Source organism: Biomphalaria glabrata, chromosome 6 (genome assembly GCF_947242115.1).
Source record: "Biomphalaria glabrata chromosome 6, xgBioGlab47.1, whole genome shotgun sequence".
NCBI lineage: Eukaryota > Metazoa > Mollusca > Gastropoda > Planorbidae > Biomphalaria > Biomphalaria glabrata.
Window position 1 is genome coordinate 33,586,513 of NC_074716.1, and position 23,444 is coordinate 33,609,956.

Genomic DNA, 23,444 nt, shown 5'->3' on the forward strand with positions numbered 1-23,444 from the left:
AGAGAGAGAGAGAGAGAGAAAGAGACTTAGAGATGAAGACAGAGAGAGAGAGGAATATCTGATGAAAAAACTGGATCAGACCCGATTGTACGTGCATTCAGACGAGCTTCCTAAACACTCATCTATGTAATATCACTTGTCTAAATAAAATCAAGAAAATCACATTGCGTTATAGGCAGAAAACTATTTCTTGAACCTCAGTAGGCCTACTTCTTTCAACTAGGAAAAAACTCTCTTTAGTTAGAGTTATCTCTCAGTGGATGAAACAGAAGCAGACGTCAGCCTCGAGTACAAATGCATGCTGGGAATTATTCTTCACATTAGTTCCCACTAACACAGTAAGAAAACTGAAAACAAAATGTCAACAAAAAAAAGTTGTGTCTGCTGTTGTTATTTTTTTAAATAAGTTTTACAACTATTTTCAAATCTACTTTTAAAAGTAGTACATTTGATGAGAACAAGAAGAACAAAGATCAAAGCTTTCAGACCATCTACATTCTCATCTGCAATTTGAACATCTCTGTCCGTGTACTTTTAAATAACATTTTTGGGTTTTATTAGTCTTTGTAATAATAAGTAGTGTTGTTCTTAAAGCATTACTATATAAAAGCACATCCACTAAATAAAAAAAATATCTTTATGTAAATAAATCCCCCCCCCCCCAAAAAAAAAAAAACAACTTTATTCTGATTGTTTACAAATGTTAGTGAGAACAGGGAGATCATGTTTGAAGACTATTTTATTTCGGATCATGACTCATTGCTGCACGAGGTGGATCTACGTCACTCTACACTGTGCGCCCGCCAAGGGACTCACCCTTCAGGGGGCCTCCAGAAACTTAATAACATACAATGTTTAAGAAAATATGTATTTTAAATACTTGTAATAGGAAAATGGGATGAAATGTACAATAACTCATTAGTTCTGTATTTGTTTCTTGAAAAGATTAGAGGAATACTTTTACATATCCTTATTCTTATTTAGTATATTTGATTCCAGCATTTGACCCCATATGGCATTCACATATTGAGATCCCACCCTGCTCAGAATGTTGGCTTAGTTTTGTATTTCATTAATGAGAAAAACGAAATAAATAACCGTCGTGGGTTTATTATAGCTACCAGGTAGTAAGTATTTTACCAACACAAATGACAATAGTAGACCTATCTACATTCAAAGTAAAAATGTACTTCTTGCGATGTCAATAATTTATTTCACTATTAAAACATTAACATTTATACTGCTAATTATTAAACAAATATTTGCACACCAACGTGAGGAGTTTTACAGTAAGAAAACTGACTACAGATGCACTCTTTGATTAAAGTACACTACAACATTCACATGAACGATGCGACAAGTGCTTCATCTGAAACCAATGTCATGGCTAACTCTCTGGTCCACACTTTGAGTTGTAATCATTTCTTTTTCATTCTCATCAACTATTATGTTATTAAAGCACTACAAACAAAAAAGAATTTATTTATTTTAATATTTTACTTTTAGAGTAAATTAAATAGTTTAGTAGTGAAACATTTTCTTATTGACTTCTAGCATTACAAAATACATTACTTTATATTTTGTCCAAACTAGGTTCCCAACACTTTATATAACTATTAGACCAATAAAGTATTTGTCAATATAAGTGAGTTCTTAGTGGACGGCTGGTTGTGATCGTCGTTGACTTTCCATCTCTGTTAGCTAGTACAACTAAACCGATGTTGGCGTATTATATTTTTAACAAATAAACTTTAAATAACTTTTACGAACATCTCTAAAAAAAACCTCAATATAACTTGTATAAAATATTCACAGATTCAACTTGAGATGAGATCTAGATCTAATAGTCATGCAATAAACTGATATTTAAACAGACTCTTAAGTCACAACAAAAACACTTCTTTACTCTGTCATGTCTCTAGATCGTCTGTCGTTCTTAAGCATCATTTGATTTCATCATTCTCCTAGAGAAAAATGGATGCTCCTTCTCTTCATCATCATCTCGGAAACACACAAACACACATGAGAACACTGGTGTGTGAACCAGCTAAACTAAAACTAGTAAAAATGTATCTCCATCAGACTGCCTAGAATTATGTTATTACTGTTAGTAAATACGGAATCAAAGAACTCACTCTTGGTGATAGACAATTTTTATTAAGAATTTATTTGTATTTCTATTCATATTTGTTTGTTGTTTTTTGGTGATAGTGATACGGAGAAAATAAAAGTTCTTTAATTGAAAGACTACGAGTTTCACTAGTATTTGGTATATAATTTTTTAGTGAGATATCTTTAGTGGTCACTTTTATGGTTGGTTCAGTAATGGACAGTAAAATTTGTATTTCTGCATTTAAAAAAAAAAAAATTACACGTCACAGAAAGATGTTCCTTCGGAGTTGAAGGTGATCTACTTCCTAGTCCAAACCTCCCGCAGAACGACGGGGTATGGCAGCGGGCAGGGAATGAACCTGGGAGACGACCAAGCGACAGTACAGCGCGCATATCGCATGACCAGGCAGTGACGACATAGCTTTATGAACCAATAGATAAGTGAGTCTGTCTGAGTGAAGATGAACATGTTTTGTTCCAACTCCAGAGATGTCCGTGGCGAGTGTCAAGCTAAGATTGTTCGGTCAGTCCAATACACAGTAGCCAGGAGTCCTTGCCACCTACAACTGTGCTTCCACTCAATCGGCTCAAATCTTACCGCTTGTCCAGTCCCAGTCGTCAAACAAATACCCCACAAAATAGAATCAACCGTCTTGTTACAGAACGAACTTGATGATTATATGTCAACCATTCGTGGAACTAATGCCATCAGACTATCAGTCCAGCGTTTGTGGGTCGGTGCTTGAGGCTGGTGTGGCAAGTGGATGGGGGGAGATGTCTTGAATTATCTGACTTCTACATCCGTAACACAGACAGTGAGCAGACAAATGCTCGGTACTCACTCTCCAATTGGACTTCTATTTTTACTCAGACCAACATGATTTCTTTCCGTCTTATCAGTAACTTTGTGGGCGCGTCTTAACCTGGAGGTGTGGGTGTTTGTGAGTATTACTTCCCTTTGACATCCTCCCATAAACAAAAGAGATTCATTTGTCCTAGTAATAGATGTATACAAGTTGGAACTGGGTTTGTCGAGGTGAACAGACACTTCTAATGTACAGCTTTGTAAAGTGTTAGTGTCCCCTCAATGCAATGAAATCACTTTACAAGACACAGACCAAACAATAACTTAATTGGGTCTATTTCTGAGTAAGAGTGTAACTGTTACACTATCCTATTGTCAGGTATATATACAGACATATATACAGACATGTGTCATTATGAAGTGTCTCTTTAGCTTGTGAGTGGATGAACTGAGCAGAAGAAGCTTAACATCTCAGTTTATCCAGAGGGAACATCATCACCTAATGCAAATATGTATGTGCTCTCTCTCTCTCTCTTCTTTTCTCCTTTCTTTATTTCCATCGCTCGTTCGCCATCTGTCTCGCTCTCTCTTTGTGTCTCTTTTCTTTATCCCCATCTCTCTTTCTCTCTATCTCTGTCTCTCTCTTTATTTCTCTTTTATTTCTATCCCTTTTTCTCCCTCTATCTCTCTATTACACATTCTCTCTCCTATCCTATGTCCTGTCGCTCTGTCTCTTTGTGTCCGTGTCTGCTTTGTCCCTTCTTGTCCATCTCTTTGTGTTCGTGTCTGCTTTGTCCCTTCTTGTCCATCTCTTTGTGTTCGTGTCTGCTTTGTCCAGTCCTGTCCATCTCTTTGTGTCCATGTCTGCTTTGTCCCTTCTTTTCCATCTCTTTGTGTCCATGTCTGCTTTGTCCCTTCTTGTCCATCTTTTTTGTTTGGAGTTGCAACTTGCAAGAAACAAATAAAATGACAGGCTCTGACAATAAGAGCCCAATCTCAAATACTGAGTGAATGTGAAAGATGCCAACTAAAACATTTGTCAGAGTTGGATGAACCCAGGGACGTCCGATATTCCGTAATTCAAAATCTCAGTTTTCACCGAGATTTGAGCCCTAGACCTTTCGTTCCGGAAGTCGAGCTCTTTACCTCTAAGACATTACGCCAAAGTGTCTCCTCACTTCTTTTCAGATTGTGTCTTCATATATTTCTTCTGACTGTATACTTCTGCCGTTTAAAAAAAGTGAATACATTTGAAATTGACTGTGTGCTGTGTCATAAGGTCACGTGACACAGTCACGCTATTGATGCGCCCCTAGAAAGGATCATGCTGAAAGTAAAAGCGACAGTTATCTGTCCCTTGCTGATCATTTAGCGGTCTGCTTTGGCGTTGATTGTCGCGGTGGTCATTTGCAGTCGGTGGAGACAGAAAAGGGAGGAAGAAATGATGTGAGTGTCTATTGACCAGTACCAACTACTTTACATAGTTCAAAATATTTCATGAATGTCTTATTGCGTGTGTAGACTTTGGAACTCTTTAGTGAGACAGTAGAGACGACATGTAACTGTCGAAATGTGAACATTTTGTCAAGTTTAAAGTTTCCCCAAAATTGTTTACATATTCGACAACTATGTTTGATTGAAAGCAGTGGATGGTTGGCAGGGGCGTTACTTCCCCCCCCCCCGATACTACCCTGCTACTTTTCCACTACAAAATCTCCATAGATGGGGCACTGTAAATGTAACGTATGATAGCATACAGAATTAGAACACTCAGTATTTATAGCATTCAATAATGTTTCATTCAAAGTGCGTTCACGCCCCCATCAAAGAGACTGCGCGACTGTTGGAGAGACTTTAATGTGATCTTTAAGGTTTTTTTATTAACTCATTCTTGTGACCTTGTGACCTTATGGATACAAAAGTATGTCCTCTCCATTGGGGACAAGGGGCTATGCGCAATTGTCTTTCTCCCCCCTCCCCAGACCAATCCACCATTGAGACTATAACACATTTTTTTTTGCTTAGGGTTGAGAAGGTGGTGAATATTTTATGGAAGCACCAAAACATATATCACCTTCTCCAAATCGCCCATTCGATTTTTACTAAAAATTCTAAATTGCTGAATTTTAGATTCGAGATAAGAGGAAGGGGTGAAACAGTATTACTAAAAACTAAAGCAAATAAAAACTACATAGTTTATTCATGGTAAACCAGTCACACAGATGAAAAAGTCAAAAATATCTAGGTGTATTAATAGTTTAATATAATATTTAAAAGTTAACTAGGAATTTTATTTTTTAAAGAAATGACTTGTTTTTTATAAGAATTCAGTCTTTTTTGTAATGTCAATGTAAATAGAGGACATTAGTAGAGGAAGTAGACCAGTACAAATTAATGCAACAAAAATGTATGATAAAGAAACCAACATTATAACATATATAACAGAATTGAGAAAAAGAGAGTCTGTAGTTAAAAACACTTGAATGTTCATGACATCAGCTTGCTTCACACCTTCACAACAAGTAGGAGTGGGGGGGGGGGGGATTTTATTCCAAACCCTAACCCTAACCTATGCATACTCGTGCGTTATTCACACATATATATATATATATATTATGCGAAGAAAAAAAAACCCAGTCATGATGAGCCCTTTCTCTTGATAGCTTGGGGGTCTGGGGGAGCGCTGTGAGACTCCTCAGTGGGGTTCAGGGCAAAGTCCCAACGCCAAAATCGTTTTTTTTTTTATTCTTCACTGCAGAAACGCATTGTCCTGACATTTACAGGTCATTATTTATCAGTGGGGTTCAGGGCGAAGCCCCGACGTCATAAGCGTTTTCTTGCATTCTTCACTGCAGAAACGCATTGTCCTGACATTTACAGGTCATTATTTATCAGTGGGGTTCAGGGCGAAGCCCCGACGTCATAAGCGTTTTCTTGCATTCTTTACGGCAGAAACGCATTCTCCTGACATTTACAGCTCATTATTTATCCTTTTAAAAAATGACATTTTCAATAATGTTTTACTTTAAAAAATATTTTAATATGAATTAGATATGCCCTTACTACATAGCTAATAAAACGATTAGAAGATACCCCACATATTTAGATTAAGGCTTTGAAGATCCCCGCCGAAAAAAAAATATTTGAAAAATAATATCTTTTTAAAAAAGCTCATTTGTAAGTGATACATTTTGTTCAATAGGCAACTTTGTTTTGTTACAGAACTATAACTAAAGCTGTAACAAAAACTTTAGAAAGTGGGAGGAGAAATTAAATGGACCAATTAGATTCTACTCTAAATTTGTTTGCATTTTTAGGATTGAAGCATAAATTATGAGCTATAGTCCCAAATTTATTTAACTAGAAAAATATCAGATTGAGTAAAGGTTGGAAAAAGGCGACTAGGAAAAGAATTTTGGGTTCAGAACTCATCTCAATCGTTACTCTTCTACTGGAAAAATTTCTTATGAATTCTAAATTTTCCAAATCAAAGTCTTTCTTTAAAAAGTATGATAAATTTATGTGAAATTAGATAAACTCTGTCGCCATATCTCACTATTCTGTTTTAAAACATGTTTTCGTCTGGAAAGGGGAGGGGCGTTAGAGTGAAAACATTAATCCTCGCTCCTTTTTATAATTCCTGCTAATAATTGCATTGGGCATTAAAGAATAGGGGTGGAGCGACTCGATATAAGAATTTATTTTATAGCATATACAAATTATATTAGTGACAGATTTTTCTTTTAATTTAGTAATTTCTTAACTATAATTCAAAAAGCAAAAGCATTGGTTTTTCCATGGGCAGAAAGCGATTGCATGTATTGCCCCTCCCACCTGGTACAACCCTTTTCATTTTATATTAACTAATGATAAAATTTGAGATTAGAGTGTGTGTGCGACATAATATACAAATGGGTTCCCATATCAATACGTAGCTTATATTATATAGATATTCAACTAATTTTGTTCACAAAATATGATTTCTCCATAAATATAGGACCGCCCCCCGCACAGAGGGCTAGGGCGGGGACGGCAGTAGGTGCAATCGCCCCCCTCACCCCACCGAATCGGCAAAAATACCATAATATCAAAATTATATTTTAATTCAACTAATTTTGTTCACAAACTATGATTTCCCCATAAAAGTAGGACCATCCCCCGCACTCAAAGGGTTTAGGTGGAAAGGGCAGTAGAGGTATTCGCCCCCCCCCCCCATCAGCCAACAGGGGAACGATATAATATAAAGATCGGTTAAAAAACCAATAACACGTTTTAATCATAGATTAACTTAATTGACTCTGTTAGCAAATTGTGATTTCTACAAATTAATTGGACCGCCCCCCACTTTGATGCCATCGCCCCCTCCCGACCTCACCAAATCGGGCAACATACTAGAGGGGAGGGGGGGGGGAAATCTTAAAAATAGGTTGAAATATAAATAATTAGAATATATTATTAACATAAGTAATAAATTCGTATACAAATTGTTTGAATTCTATACTAAAATTCTTCCCCCCCCCCCTGGATCCACCAGTGCGTACAAACAGTTGCACTTCTAGAAACAAGAAATATTTAGCGCTAGAGAACTAAACATAATCATTCATTGTATAGTATGGAAGGCAGATGCACTTGTTTCAAAACGGTGAATTCTGGTTTTGAGCTAAATGAATCGTCCTATCTAGATCTAACATATTATGTTTTGTATCAGTAGTGAGATGTACGTATGTGTTTGTAACTAATGCAATCATTGGTTTGTAGGATCTTGAAGTCAAGAAATAAATAGGATTGCTTTTCTAACCTCCTATCTGCTAGCTTTACAAAATTGGTTTTGTCAGAGAAGCGCGGGTAGGATGAATTTTGTTATGGACACTATTTACTTAATGATCTCATCTCCAGAAGTAGGTCACCCGAGATCCTCTCTAGAGACATGATTACAGAAGACGAGGGACACACTTATGGTGTCTATATGATGTTCAACATCTACATATTGATGTTATCACTGAGCTATGAATGTCTATAAGCTCAGACCCACAGACATCAATCTATTCTGCTAATCGAAGCCGGCGCCAGCTCGAGGGGGAGGGGTAGGATGGAGAATACCTGGACTAGTGAAGTAGTTTTTTGGTCTTCAGGAAAGTACATTGAGACACTTCTCCGCCAAGTTACGTTTTTGGGACTATCTCCAGTCTTAAGCTGTTTGTCTAACCTTTAGGCCAGGGAAAGAGAGACTCTGATATGTCTGATCAATTATCGATAAACAGGTCGATTACTTAGGTCTGTTCGGTCGCGTTTGAATTAGATGCAAGGTAAAGGTCTACAAGTGAGACAGTTTTCCCGAGATGTTCCATTGATATTTGGAATATCTGCAGTAAAAACTTCTTACGACGTGGGATTGAACTAAAGTAAATAACTCACCGTGCTCTCAGGATCGCTGGTATCTCTCCGATTGCAGAATCACAATCCAACTATCATCAATCAATATCCCCGATCAAAAGAAATAATGTCACAATCTCCAAATCGAATTTACATATCCCGATTCACTAACACAATAGAAAAAAAATCCTCAATCAAGAAATCCAAACTCATCAATCCTCCTTTAACACATCAACACAGCCCTCAGGTCAGTTTCCCTCCAAGCACAAACACAGCCCTCAGGTCAGTTTCCCTCCAAGCACAAACACAGCCCTCAGGTCAGTTTCCCTCCAAGTTCAAACACAGCCCTCAGGTCAGTTTCCCTCCAAGCACAAACACAGCCCTCAGGTCAGTTTCCCTCCAAGTTCAAACACAGCCCTCAGGTCAGTTTCCCTCCAAGTTCAAACACAGCCCTCAGGTCAGTTTCCCTCCAAGCACAAACACAGCCCTCAGGTCAGTTTCCCTCCAAGTTCAAACACAGCCCTCAGGTCAGTTTCCCTCCAAGCACAAACACAGCCCTCAGGTCAGTTTCCCTCCAAGCACAAACACAGCCCTCAGGTCAGTTTCCCTCCAAGCACAAACACAGCCCTCAGGTCAGTTTCCCTCCAAGCACAAACACAGCCCTCAGGTCAGTTTCCCTCCAAGTTCAAACACAGCCCTCAGATCAGTTTCCCTCCAAGCACAAACACAGCCCTCAGGTCAGTTTCCCTCCAAGCACAAACACAGCCCTCAGGTCAGTTTCCCTCCAAGCACAAACACAGCCCTCAGGTCAGTTTCCCTCCAAGCACAAACACAGCCCTCAGGTCAGTTTCCCTCCAAGTTCAAACACAGCCCTCAGGTCAGTTTCCCTCCAAGTTCAAACACAGCCCTCAGGTCAGTTTCCCTCCAAGTTCAAACACAACTCAAAAAGTTGTTCACGTAAGAAAACAAAGGTCAGTCGGGGGGGGGGGGGACAACAAACTTTACAAAGTGCCAATACATAAAACGCTGAATTACAAATACAAGAGCCTAATGACCTCAAGTGATAAATAAGTGAGAGATTGAGGGAAATAGTATTTCTTGTTCTGTGTGCTTCCCAAATAGTAGTTTAGTTATAGTACTTATGGTGATGTGGACAACTGTAGTCAATCTGTTTGAACCAAAAAAAATGAACCAAAAAAAGAATCTCTTTTATACATTTCAATCAAAGAAAAGAATACTCTACTCTCTCTCAGTAATTACTTTCCTCGTTCCAATAGTATTAGTCATTTTGCTCATTTGTATTTCACTATCCTGTTCTGATTAAATTGCAATAACTTTTTTGTATTTTATCATAAAATGTTATATTTGGTATCGAATTATTGGAAAATGCATGCTCTTAAAGTTTACAAATTAAATTTTGTAAATTCAAAAATCCATTTATTTTAAAGAGAGTTAAAATCAACGTTGGGATCGTCAATTAGGAGAGAAAGAGTTTAAATAAGCTAAGAAAATTAATAATGCTTTAAATATCTAATTAACAATAAGCAACTTAATGTGTCTGGTGTAAAACTCTTTGTTTAATTAAACACTTGGTTAGTTAGAAGATTCAATGTGTCTAGAAATGTGTGAAATTTTTGTCCATAGCACTCACCTGTGTCCCCTGTGTCCCCTGTGTCCCCTATGTCCCCTGTGTCACCTATGTCACCTGTGTCCCCTGTGTCACCTGTGTCCCCTATGCCACCTGTGTCTCCTATGTCACTTGTGTCCCCTGTGTCACTTGTGTCCCCTGTGTCACCTATGTCTCCTGTGTCACCTGTGTCACCTATGTCACCTGTGTCCCCTGTGTCCCCTGTGTCCCCTATGTCCCCTGTGTCACCTATGTCACCTGTGTCCCCTGTGTCACCTGTGTCCCCTATGCCACCTGTGTCTCCTATGTCGCTTGTGTCCCCTGTGTCACTTGTGTCCCCTGTGTCACCTATGTCCCCTATGTCACCTATGTCCCCTATGTCACCTATGTTCCCTGTGTCTCCTATGTCACCTGTGTCCCCTGTGTCACCTGTGTCCCCTGTGTCTCCTATGTCCCCTATGTCACCTGTGTCCCCTATGTCACCTATGTCCCCTATGTCACCTGTGTCCCCTATGTCACCTATGTCACCTGTGTCCCCTATGTCCCCTGTGTCCCCTGTGTCACCTATGTCACCTATGTCACCTGTGTCCCCTATGTCTCCTATGTCCCGTATGTCACCTGTGTCCCCTATGTCACCTATGTCACCTATGTCACCTGTGTCCCCTATGTCACCTATGTCACCTGTGTCCCCTATGTCACCTGTGTCCCTTGTGTCTCCTATGTCCCCTATGTCACCTGTGTCTCCTATGTCCCCTATGTCACCTGTGTCCCCTATGTCACCTATGTCACCTATGTCACCTATGTCACCTATGTCCCCTATGTCACCTATGTCCCCTGTGTCTCCTATGTCCCCTGTGTCTCCTATGTCCCCTATGTCACCTGTGTCCCCTATGTCACCTGTGTCCCCTATGTCACCTATGTCCCCTGTGTCACCTATGTCTCCTATGTCACCTATGTCCCCTGTGTCACCTATGTCCCCTATGTCACCTGTGTCCCCTATGTCACCTGTGTCCCCTATGTCACCTGTGTCACCTATGTCCCCTGTGTCACCTATGTCTCCTATGTCTCCTATGTCACCTGTGTCCCCTATGTCTCCTATGTCACCTGTGTCCCCTATGTCACCTGTGTCCCCTATGTCACCTATGTCACCTGTGTCCCCTGTGTCTCCTAAGTCACCTATGTCCCCTAAGTCACCTGTGTTCCCTGTGTCACCTATGTCTCCTATGTCACCTGTGTCCCCTATGTCCCCTGTGTCACCTATGTCTCCTATGTCACCTATGTCCCCTGTGTCACCTATGTCCCCTATGTCACCTGTGTCCCCTATGTCACCTGTGTCCCCTATGTCACCTGTGTCACCTATGTCCCCTGTGTCACCTATGTCTCCTATGTCTCCTATGTCACCTGTGTCCCCTATGTCTCCTATGTCACCTGTGTCACCTGAGTCCTCTGTGTCCCCTGTGTCACCTGTGTCCCCTGTGTCACCTGTGTCAAGCCAATACGTTGCTGGAGCTACGCACAAAGTATTTTATCAAGCATTCTTCACTTACTATATCCCACAGAGTCCAACTTCCAGATGCTCAAACTGAATCACCGTTGTAACATTTTACCTGCATGATCTAAATGCTATAAATCCTTGTTCAAAGTCCCTTTAACGAAGTATCTTTTTAAATGCCAGGATAACTATTGCGCTCAGTATTTACTAGTTGACTATTTATTCAGCTGTACTCAAATTTTCCAATAGAAAGTTTTTTTTCATAAAAATCTGTTGTGTTTTTTTCTTACTTTGAATGAATGTGATCTATTTTCTATTTCTCTTACATCTTTAGAAGCATTTTTTGTTATTCCGTTCTGTACACGACGATATCAAATATATTTAAATCTCTACAAAAAAAAACAATGAATCGACCTATTGAATTGTAACCCAGAGTGGGATAGGAGTGAAGGCTACAACTCTCTTTCGAATAGTGTAGTCAAAATAAAATAATGAGAACAAATCATTTAGTACACATAGGCCTAAATTTAATCTCAATTTCTTTTTTTTGTGACTTAATTAGCAATTTTTATTTCAATTGTGAATTTTTGAGTTAGTGAAGCCTCCTCTTATTGGAGATGTCCCTTGTAAGGGTGAAGGATTTACAGAGCATTCATTCAAATGGACAGTGAGCCGGCACCCTATGAGCCAGTTGATCGTTTCTCATGTTCCACTTTCAGGCGACTAAGTCACTTACATTAAATGTATATTATGTTTCATGCAATTCACTCCAAAAAAATTAAAAGCACCCACGGAACGTCGTGATTGACTTTGACTTATGTAAAAAGTTCTTTTAAATACATACAGTGTAAAACTAGCCTAACATATTTTCCATTATAATGTTATAGGCCACACTCGTTGACCGTGCTTCTTATGAGTTTCTGGCCCTTGTATACACTAAGCCTGAAACAACCAATGATCAAAGCATATTTTGTTTACTGACTACGAAGCTTATATCAACTCCCTCTGTCTGTCTGGTACAATTCCTGTACACCTTTTTTTTCGGATCAAGTTGAAACGTTTCACAATTATTCATTCGTTGACAACAAATGAATTTTAAAAAAAAATAACCAATTAGTTAATTGATTTAGTGGTGATTAATTAATATTAAAAAAAACAAACAAGGGAAATAAATCTGGCAGTCTTGAGACATAAAGCAGTTATTGTGTGGCTCCTTCCCTTATATAGAATTTGTTTGTTTTTAAAGCATCTATCTTTATATAATTCTCTTCATGGCTCAAGAGTTTGACACCACATAATGGAAAGATCACTCTTTTATTTTTGCAAGTCGGACGGACTAGAGTTACCCTACGAAAGAAAAAGAAAAGAGGGGGGGGGAACAAATAGCATTCACCCGTCACAAAATAGTAGGGCCGGATTTAACCGTTGTGACCAAGAAGTCATGGAAAGACCACTCTTTTTTATTTCTACCCTGCGTAGTTTTAGCGGTCTGTGACAAAAAGAGGGGGGGGGAGAACAAGTAATCTACTCTGTATTCACCCGTCACTAAATAGCAGGGCCGGACTTAATCATTGTGGGACATTATGCGAAACGGAATTCGCAGGGCCCAGTTTGGGTTGGGATACGGATTATAAGTGAAAATTAAGAGTTTATATTAGAAAAAACATTCGTCTTTGCGTTTATATTCATTCTTTACTACTTACAGTTTTTTTTTACGAGCCTTGCGTGTAGCGAAGTCATACAGTACACCTACATAGATCACGCTCAATAGCAAGAATTACCAAATGTTTCAAACTCTCTACGAGAATTGTTGACCTCAAGTAATTCTTCATTAGTTTGAGGCGCGAGAAGCTTCTTTCACCAGATTCCAAAATTACGGGATAATGCCGTTTTTTTGGGGGTTTTTTGTCGCCCGTAGGATTTTCGTTTTCCATATTGAATGACACCCCTAAATGACAATTTTTTTTCCATATATTTCAGGAGATTTTTTTGAGTTTTTAAAAGATTTTAATAGTTTTTCGTATATTTTGCAATTTCAGGAGATTTCAATGAACTCCTGGTGAATCAAGAAGCTGCGGGAATTCTGTTATAAGTTATATAATGGTTTAATTTAACAATTTACACCTAGAATTAGCGCGGGTCCTTTGAAAATGCGGGGCCTACTACGGTCGTCAAGGTTGCATTGGCCTAAGGCCGGCCCTGCAAATGGCGTATGCTACGCCGTGGGTCGACTAGTTTTTTTTTTTTTTTTTATTTTGCTTCTTAATAGCCTTGTAGAAATCGCATTTAATGGGAACAAACTAAGATGAAACTATAAGAGAATTTGAGCTTAAAATTTATGAAATGCATGTCGCGATGTAATCATAAACAGTTGTCATAGTTTCACTGTTATCGAATTCGATGTATAGATTGCGTATTTTAAGGTTGATTGATTTTGTCAAACAATCTCGGGATTTAACCCGCTAAGTCATTACACTAAGCCACTAAGTCGAAGTCATTATTATCTTACACATATCATCAAACATGGACACAAATAGACACAGAAAGGAGGAACAGAAAAAACTGAGAGATAAACTACTTAAAACTTTGTTTCCTAACCAGCTTGTTATAAAACAAAGACAGTTTGTGTGGAAACACAAACTCAAAATCGGTCCCCGAAGTGGTCCACCCAGGCAGGTAAAAAGGCAGGTATCAATATTTTCAGAAAGAACATCAGATTTAAATTCTATCAAAGACAAATGATAGAGAAGAATGGATAAAGAAGGTTGACAGATCTTAAGTGGTGCCCAGGCGGTCCAGCAGACCAAAGGATAGGTGAAAATGAATGTGTAATTAAATGAGAACCTGGCCTAACTGATGTCTAATAATGAATATATAATTGATCTAATTGTTTTGTAAAGGGTCAATCTCTTATTCAAATCCTCAAAAGACTCAAATATATTTTCGAAAAAAGAAATTCCTTTGGTTAAGTGTACTTTAGGTTTGATACAGCGCTGCAGTTCACGAGATAAAATGAAAACCTACTTATTAATTGTTGTTTTAAATTATGTCCAACTTATATGCATACTAAATAGATTTTTTTCTGTTAAAAAAAAATAAACATTATTTTTGGGTAAACGTAGTAGGTAGTTAGTTGCATAATTAAGCAATACAAATGTAAAAAAAAAAAATAACAAAAAGTCTAAGACGATATACATAAATATTTTTAAAACATGGCGAATGTATATTCCAGCCTACTAAAGAGCCTCGAGTATTTGTTACTATTAATAGTGAATAGTTGTAAAAGTGGTGTATTTTTATGAAAAAACTGCTTGCATAAGTGATTTAAAAATGTAGATTTTTCGCTTTTAGAAAAGAAAAAAAGTAGCCGTTGCATCAGAACTTTGAATGGACTAAAATATTATGATGTCAGATTTTCATTACCTTTTTAGTTTACGAGATCTAAACGGGACGGACATACGGACAGACATTTCACACAAAACTAATAGCGTCTTTTCCCCTTTGGGGGGCCGCTAAAAATTCACGACGTAACTTTCACTAAAAATATCATACGATATCGTTTATCAATTGAGATATGACCACTTAGGCCGACGGAAGAAACGCTATCGTCTAACTACGAAGATGCAGGTATATGAAATAGACACTCAAATTTCAGAAAGTTAAAATGCGCCTCCAACTTTCGATGTCTCTCTGGCTCTCCGTTCATTCACGAAATTAAAATGTATTGCAGACAATAGCGAAGCTGATTGTGACTTAAACAAGTCGGCATTTACAATGTAGCGATCAACGGGAGAAGAAGTCTATCAGTGTGGAAACAAAGAATATGGACAGAACAAAATGATGGTTAAGAAGGTGAAAGCAAAAGCATTTGTCCAAATTGCTTTTAAATAATTTTTAACAAAAGGTCAAATTTATTAACATGGGTGTATTTTTTTTGTATTCGTCGGCCTACTTATTGTCTTGTATACGAGCAGCTTGTGTACTTTTTGTATTCGTCGGCCTACTTATTGTCTTGTATACGAGCAGCTTGTGTACTTTTTGTATTCGTCGGCCTACTTATTGTCTTGTATACGAGCAGCTTGTGTACTTTTTGTATTCGTCGGCCTACTTATTGTCTTGTATACTAGCAGCTTGTGTACTTTTTGTATTCGTCGGCCTACTTATTGTCTTGTATACGAGCAGCTTGTGTACTTTTTGTATTCGTCGGCCTACTTATTGTCTTGTATACTAGCAGCTTGTGTACTTTTTGTATTCGTCGGCCTACTTATTGTCTTGTATACGAGCAGCTTGTGTACTTTTTGTATTCGTCGGCCTACTTATTGTCTTGTATACGAGCAGCTTGTGTACTTTTTGTATTCGTCAGCCTACTTATTGTCTTGTATACGAGCAGCTTGTGTACTTTTTGTATTCGTCGGCCTACTTATTGTCTTGTATACTAGCAGCTTGTGTACTTTTTGTATTCGTCGGCCTACTTATTGTCTTGTATACTAGCAGCTTGTGTACTTTTTGTATTCGTCGGCCTACTTATTGTCTTGTATACGAGCAGCTTGTGTAAGAAGTGTCTGCACGTGAACATTTGTAAGAAATAGTCTCAGAAACATCAAGACACAGGAAACTTCAAAGTGTTTATGTTTCTACAAGACATTGACTTGGACACCATCATTAACAATCTGGCAGCGAGTAGTTCGTTCTTGGTGGATCTTATATGTTTTGAATATGGAGTTCACATTCAGTGTGATGTCTTCGGTAGAAAAAACTTTCATCAGTTCCCATGTCAAGTGTTAGGTTTGACTCCTTTAGTAATATTTAATAAATCATGTAATAAAGTGTTCAGCTAAAAAAGAAAAACTCGCACATATATATTTTAAATTTCGATGCATTATAAAGCATATTCAAAAAGACCGGTACAAATGTGGACCATCATATGGCACGGTATTTGTGGGCCAGATAGTATACTAATACTTGGTCATATACCAAAACTAGGTAAGTAGGCCTATTTATATTCAATGTATAAAATCAAGTAAAGTAATGTTCCCATTACAGACCTTGCAAATGGTATTAAGGTCATCTGTTTCTTTGGCCAACGGTTAACGAACATGGTGTCATGCGGCCAGCACAACGACCAACCGCCTTTATTTTCCCCAACTAAAGTCAGGCACTCATTAGAGTTGGGTGGACTCAGGGGCGCCCTGAAAATCCTGAAATTAAAAATCCCAGGTTCAGAAGCCAAGAGCTTAACAACTCAGCCACCGTGGCCCACATATTTAATGTATACTTTTTAAAAGAAATAAAAAATAAATGTTAAAAGTAATAACTCACGAGTCCACCATTGTATTTCCCAGCCATTCTCTTCTACTGTCAATCTCTCTTTTCGTTCATGTCTCTATTTTTCTCCCCTCCCCCCTCCCGAATTTAAATCTCATCAAACAACTGAAATATTTTTTTCCTTCTTTTAGTTTCAAGATGGATGACATTCGCCTTAGGGCAAATGAGTAAGTTACAATAATTACAGGACATGTGACGTCAATTTCCCATCGTCCTTTAAAAGAAAACTCTCCGCTACAAATGTCCATTTTTAAAACATACTATATCCAACTGAACATCTCCTCAATCCGAATTAGACTTTGGAAAACTGATCACATTCTTTGACAACTAGATTGTACTCATAGTAAATAAATATAAATACAAAAATAAGAAATTGAACTTTTTTTGTCAACGTGAAAAATTGTCTATGCAAAACATATTTATCTTCGTTATAATAAGGCTAGTCTTCGAGTCCGAAGATCAGTGAGGAATGCAGTATTTCCCGTGGCTGCGCAGTCCCATCTGTGACCTACATACTTTGCCACATCAGGACAAGCATAACCATTGTCCACAGGTGGTCGATTTAGATTTTCTTTTCGCCGTCTGCGTTTGTCCTCGGCAGCAGATTTTCTTTTGGTCTCAAATGTGTATCCCGCGGCCTTTGTGAGTGACCTCCGGCTGTCTCGTTTTGAGGCCGCATGCAACCAGGTGCTCTCTTCTATGTCAGCCAAGGAAAGTTGACACCTAAGCTGGTCTTTAGAGCGTTTCGGTGGGGCGCCTCTGTTATGTCGCCAAACAGATTAAGAAAAATGGGTTTTTATATACACGTACTATTGTAGCAATGATTTCCGTTATTGATATTTTTGAGACATGACATTTTTTTTGTATGATGACCTCTTCTCGTATTGTTCGCTTTTATTGGATTGTTTGAAAAAAAAATGTTCCATTACATTTAGGGCTAAGCGGGTCATCGACCCCTCACCCAGAACTTTAGGATCCGTCTCTGAATGGTTTCTTGTTGGCCCACGAAAAGCTCCTCTCTATTATCTCGTTGGTGCATGAAGTCATGTGACATACAACTGTGCAGAGAGAGGGGAAAGTTTACTGCCCATTACCTAATGAGTTGTATCCCCTGTCACATGGCATAGGTCCCTGCCCTAACACTTTGAACTATTTCTTTGCTGCAGTGTTTCCCAAACTGTGTTCCACGGGATCATAGTGTTCCGCGAGGCCTGAAGAGGTGTTTCACAAACTCCTGGAATAATGAACTAGCAGGCCACCACGTGAAGTAACCTCTCTAAAAAAAAAATAAGCAACGTGTTCCGCTAAATAATAAGAATGTGTGAAGTGTTCCATTAAGGAAAAGGTTTGAGAAGCACTGCTTGACTGTACTAGGCAACAAAATCAAACATTTATTTCATGTGAATGACGTGAGATGCCAGACGTGTAGGCCTACAATCTTCCGTTCAAAATGTTGATATGCGCAGGTGGAACAAGAGCATTTAGAAGGCATTGTGCGCATGTGATGTCCATGAAAGACAGAACCATAGACTTGTATATACTAGATCTAGACTGGACATGTCGTCAAAATTTTGTAGAAAGTTGGATCAAGGCGTTGTTTTGTAAAGTAGTTCAAAGAAGTGACGGCTATTTTTTTTTTCAACCCTAAACTATGTACCTAACATATAATTTAATTTTTAGATCTAGATCTAGTAATTGAACATCAAAAATAAGAGTACTCTAGTCTCATAATTATTAATTTAAAATTTTTAGATACATATTCTTCTTTATCAAAAGACTGAATGCAACACTAAATTGTGATTTTTTGTGTATTTTTGATAATGAATTACTAGATTTAGATCTAAAAAATAAAATTATATGTTACATAGGTTAGGATTGAAAATAAAAACTTGACTTCTTTGAACTACTTGACAAAACAACGCCTTGATCCAACTTTCTACAACATGTTCACGATCAATCAGTCGCGGATAAGAATTTATTTCCGGTTTCCAGTCTAGTAGTAGATATATAAGTCTATGGACAGAACCGATTGGACTTGAATCCTCATATCTCGTCGTACCCAATTAATTAAACTGTCAGACAATTTCATAGTATCAGCTTGTTCTATTCATTAATGTTAAACAACATCACATCATTTGTCAGCATGTCTTGCTGTGCTATCAGTAGTCTAGAGTACATCTTTGATATGAACCTTAGCGGTAGGCCTATATTTGTGTTTGTAAGTCTTTGGACTAACAAATGTACTGCATCATGTCTTTTAATCACATTCTTGTGTCCAGGCCTTGTGTCACAGATCGATCTGATTGATTGCAGCAATAAAGTCGTGGAGGTCACACTGATCTAGACGTACCAATCATCTGAATAAAATAAGTTTGTGACCACAGTGTTGTCCTGACTGGATTTAGAAAGCAAGTCCGACAAACAATGGACATATTCCATATCTTGGTTGTCTATCCCTGGCAATATTTGTGTACTATTGCTGGTGTGATTTGAATGCGTGTGAGTCTAATTTGTGTATGGCTTGAGAATATCAGCGGTACACGTTGATTGCCTGCTATGTAATGTAATATATTATATTATTCAAAATCTGGGTCACTTGAATTTTAATGAGGAATCGTCTTCGAACATAGATACAAGTTGAGTACACTACTAGCACAGATTCAAACTTTTAATTTAAACCGCACACACTTTGCGTGTCCATTTATTACTTCAGTGCATCAATCATTTTTTTTTCTCTGATTATAATTTTTTAAACATTTAAACCTAGAAACTAATATTTGGATGGATTCAACATTCCATCCTGTTAACTAAACACAAAAGAAATATACTTAGATTTTTTTCCTCACTCTTCTTTGTAATGTGCGGCAGCCAATAGCTTATCAGCGGCAATAACTCCTTTTCAGTACTTGTATATTTATTTAGTACTGGTAAGTTTAAATAGTGTGACCCATTATGGGGGGGGGGGGGGGTACGACCCTTGTCTTTTTGAAGACTACTTACTATGCTCTGATAAATTCTAGAGGCTTTTGAATCACCCGTTGTAGGCATTGGAGATCATTTCGAAGTTTCTGAAAAAAAAAAGTTTACCAGATTGTATTAGTTTAATTTATTGAGTTCTGTTGTAGCAGATGATACAGCAATGTATTTTCATCCTCAACATAGTAAATCTTCAGTAACGACTTAGCTCTCTTCATTTGAAATTTGTATCTTGATTCTGTTTCCTAAATCAAGGTCTCAAGTATTAGCATTGGTCTGTGTTATCCGGTTGTTGGTTCGTTCGTAGTTAGTACAACTAAACCAATGTAGGCGTTTTACATTTTCAATGTAGAACTTGAACTAAACCAATGTAGGCGTTTTACATTTTCAATGTAGAACTTGAACTAAACCAATGTAGGCGTTTTACATTTTCAATGTAGAACTTGAACTAAACCAATGTAGGCGTTTTACATTTTCAATGTAGAACTTGAACTAAACCAATGTAGGCGTTTTACATTTTCAATGTAGAACTTGAACTAAACCAATGTAGGCGTTTTACATTTTCAATGTAGAACTTGAACTAAACCAATGTAGGCGTTTTACATTTTCAATGTAGAACTTGAACTAAACCAATGTAGGCGTTTTACATTTTCAATGTAGAACTTGAACTAAACCAATGTAGGCGTTTTACATTTTCAATGTAGAACTTGAACTAAATATGAATAAGCTTCTTTTGAAGCAAAACTGAATCTAACTTTAATTTATATACAGATTCAACTTGAAAGTATATCTTATCTTATAGATTATAGACGTTAATTCAACAAATTATTACGTCCTACGAATTTCATGTGTCAATCTAGTCATGCATGTTAATCACTTAAACTCTGCTAAGTCCTTTATTTTTTTTGGGGGGGGGGGCTGTTGCAGGCAACTGATTGTATTCTCAAATGGGAAGAAGGAGCACATGTACGAATGTATCTGAAGAAACAGAAATGAAATGTAAATTAAGATACAACTCAATTAAAATACACGTCACTTCCGTCTCATTCTTTGCTAGTTTCCTCTCTCTCTTCAACTGAAGTCTTTATTAGCTTGAATTACGACAGACCTCCTCGGAAACTCTTCAGCCACAACCAATACATCCGCCCTGCTTTCCACATGGCTACACTAAAACACATGAGCATACACTCTTCCTTAACACTAGTGCAGGACAGTTGAACTTGTAAGTTACTTGCACAGACAAACAAGAAAGCAAAAGAAAACTTTGAGAAAAGCTAAAACTAAATTGTTTCTATTTTTTTAACTTGGTTTGGTTTCTTGATTTGGAAGTTCCTTTAAAAACAAAAATTAAAACGACATAGCTCAAATCTCCTGCAGTTCGGGAAGGGGTGAAAGCGGGTGAGTTTCGAACTCAGGACCATAGTCACGACAGTCCGAAATGCATACCGCACGACCCTGCAGCCATCCAGATAGAGACCATTTTGTTAACTTTGCAAGATAGCTTATGCAGAAATAATTGGATTCTCTTCACAATTCACAAAAAAAAATATAATATTAATAACTTAGTGATCCGCCATTAAAGTTATTCGTCCAGGCCATTGTCTGTGCATTTCAAATGGGACTGGGCATGGACTGGGTTATTGTTTGCCCGAGGATAAACTTTAAGTGTTGTCATTTCCTGCAAAGATAAGGGCGATAATTTCAGTTCACAGCCGGCGTTCTCATTGAGGGTAAATTGTTCTACGTATTTCTACATTTGCATTTTCTCAGTTTATTGTGGGGGCAGACTGTACGCTGAAATTATTTTTCCTATGCACTCTATAGCCTTAGTTTTGTCAGGCTGATTGGCTGTCTTTGGAACTAGGAAGCTGAAGGAGTTTCTCTTTTTTTTTTTTTTTTTTTGTCAATCTATTAACTGAAGACGAGAATAAGTTAGATTCTGTGTCAACTAGACATACTGTCACGAATCAGGACCATTGACTGCAAGCGATGTAAACAGTAAAGTAAAGTATTTTCTTAGCTTGAAGTCTACATTCAGATCAGATTTACTTGTTATATTAACTCACTCCGTTTGTCTGTCAGTCTGTCTGTCAGGATTTTTTAAACACGTTTTTTCTTCCCCTTCCATTACTCTGATCAAGTTGAAATTTTGCACAATAGCCCTGCCCAGCATACCACCATCCAATGAGTGCAGTAGGTGCGCACTGTTAGAGACTAGATGAAGGAATGTTGACATTAAAGAAGAGAACGAAGTTCCTCCCAAGTCTAGAGCTCATGAAGAGGCTGTGCTCATGGCAGACGTTGTTCTATGTATTTGTGATGCCCCGTGAATACACATATATATTCGTTGAGCCGCCTTCCTGTCAACTTATTACAATTGATGTCAGAAGTGGAATATGGGCGGCTCAACGAAGGGAAAGAATGACATCGCTGAAGAAACTAGAGGAGCTAAGCAACTTACAGTGGAAGAAGGAGCTCAGAGACAGAGAACTGAAGGTAAGCTGGGTCGTCGGCTCCTGATTTTTCCTCAGGGTTGACTCACGAAGCCTTTTCCATTATTGGGTTTTCCAATAAGGCAGTATATGTTTGAATTCAGAGTTTTCCTTCTCCTAGCTGGGTAGACAACAATGGCTAATGAGTCCCTCCTGCCCGAAGCTTACTGGTTTACTGTTACTCGCCTTCTCCTGTTAGTGACAACAGTTCCGCCGGACTCAATATCTGAGTCACACGTGAAGACCAGGAGTTGGACTGGTTGTCAGTGGCTGATTGAGACGCATGCAATTAGGAAGCATTTTATAAGGCAGGTCACAGTTGGGGCTGCGTAGCCACGGGAAATACTGCATTCCTCGTTAATCTTGGGATTCGAAGACAAGCCTTATTATTATAGGTAGTGGAGTGCGTATATCCGTTACTACTTCCGGAAATGACAACCTCAATGAACCTTAGTAGTCATATCTTTTAATAAATCAGCATGTCACGATTGAATGTCTGTCTATATATTTTTACAGATATATGTCAATTTGAAAGTATGCGCGAATGACCGGAACTGTTAGTTTAGACAAAAACTGACAAGAAGAGGCAGAGGCTGTTGAACTGAGAACCATGCACTTTCAGGCTCTAAGACTTAGTTCTAGTAGCACTGTATTGAAAGGAAGAGATGGTCATCTTTACAAACAAGAATAACATGAACAATACTTCTTTTAATCAACTTGAAGAGCAATTCATTTGTTCTTAAATAACTAATGCCTGTTGTTGACTTCACCTACTCAGTTGACAGGCAGGTGTGGCCGGGACGACTTACTTGTTTGACTTCACCTACTCAGTTGACAGACAGGTGTGGCCGGGACGACTTACTTGTTTGACTTCACCTACTCAGTTGACAGACAGGTGTGGCCGGGTAGAAGCTATGACGTCTACAGAGAGAGTCTTTGGAAACAGTGAATGAAACAATGCAGTGCATGAAAGAGAAACAGAACCAACTCAATATGCTTTATATTGAAACAACAAAAATGTGAAATTTACTGACAAGTTTTCATCGTCTCAGTATTATTTAAATATCAGTCTCAAGATAAAAACTTATTTAAATGATGAACTAGATTTTCTAGAAGTACAACGTGAAGTGAATTCATTTTAATCAATACGTTTCTTTTAATGTTTTTCTTAGTTATTAGTTCTGATATATTTTGTTACTTTTAATCATTGAGATTACTTCTGATGTATTTTTTAAATACAAC

At 38.0% G+C, this 23,444-nt stretch overlaps 2 protein-coding genes across 2 annotated transcripts; one reads left to right on the forward strand and one right to left on the reverse strand.

Moving 5' to 3' along the window:
- Positions 1-7,797: 7,797 nt before the first annotated feature.
- On the forward strand, positions 7,798-9,771 carry LOC129926867 (uncharacterized). Its single transcript, XM_056033335.1, has 3 exons — positions 7,798-7,815; positions 8,531-9,202; positions 9,739-9,771. The coding sequence occupies exons 1-3, from the start codon at positions 7,798-7,800 to the stop codon at positions 9,769-9,771; spliced, it is 723 nt and encodes a 240-aa protein (XP_055889310.1).
- A 96-nt stretch (positions 9,772-9,867) lies between these two features.
- LOC129926868 (collagen alpha-1(XXVII) chain B-like) lies at positions 9,868-11,530 on the reverse strand. Its single transcript, XM_056033336.1, has 2 exons — positions 11,509-11,530; positions 9,868-11,426 (listed from the first exon to the last, which is right to left on the reverse strand). The coding sequence occupies exons 1-2, from the start codon at positions 11,528-11,530 to the stop codon at positions 9,868-9,870; spliced, it is 1,581 nt and encodes a 526-aa protein (XP_055889311.1).
- Positions 11,531-23,444: the final 11,914 nt, after the last annotated feature.

Bases quoted from the DNA above. Each gene is read 5' to 3' on its own strand.
- LOC129926867 (XM_056033335.1), top strand. The intron at 9,203-9,738 runs GTCAGTTTCCCT...TTTATTTTAAAG, and splicing joins AGTTCAAACACAGCCCTCAG to AGAGTTAAAATCAACGTTGG.
- LOC129926868 (XM_056033336.1), bottom strand. From the start codon at position 11,530: ATGCAGGTAAAATGTTACAACG. The intron at 11,427-11,508 runs GTGATTCAGTTT...CTTTGTGCGTAG, and splicing joins GCAGGTAAAATGTTACAACG to CTCCAGCAACGTATTGGCTT.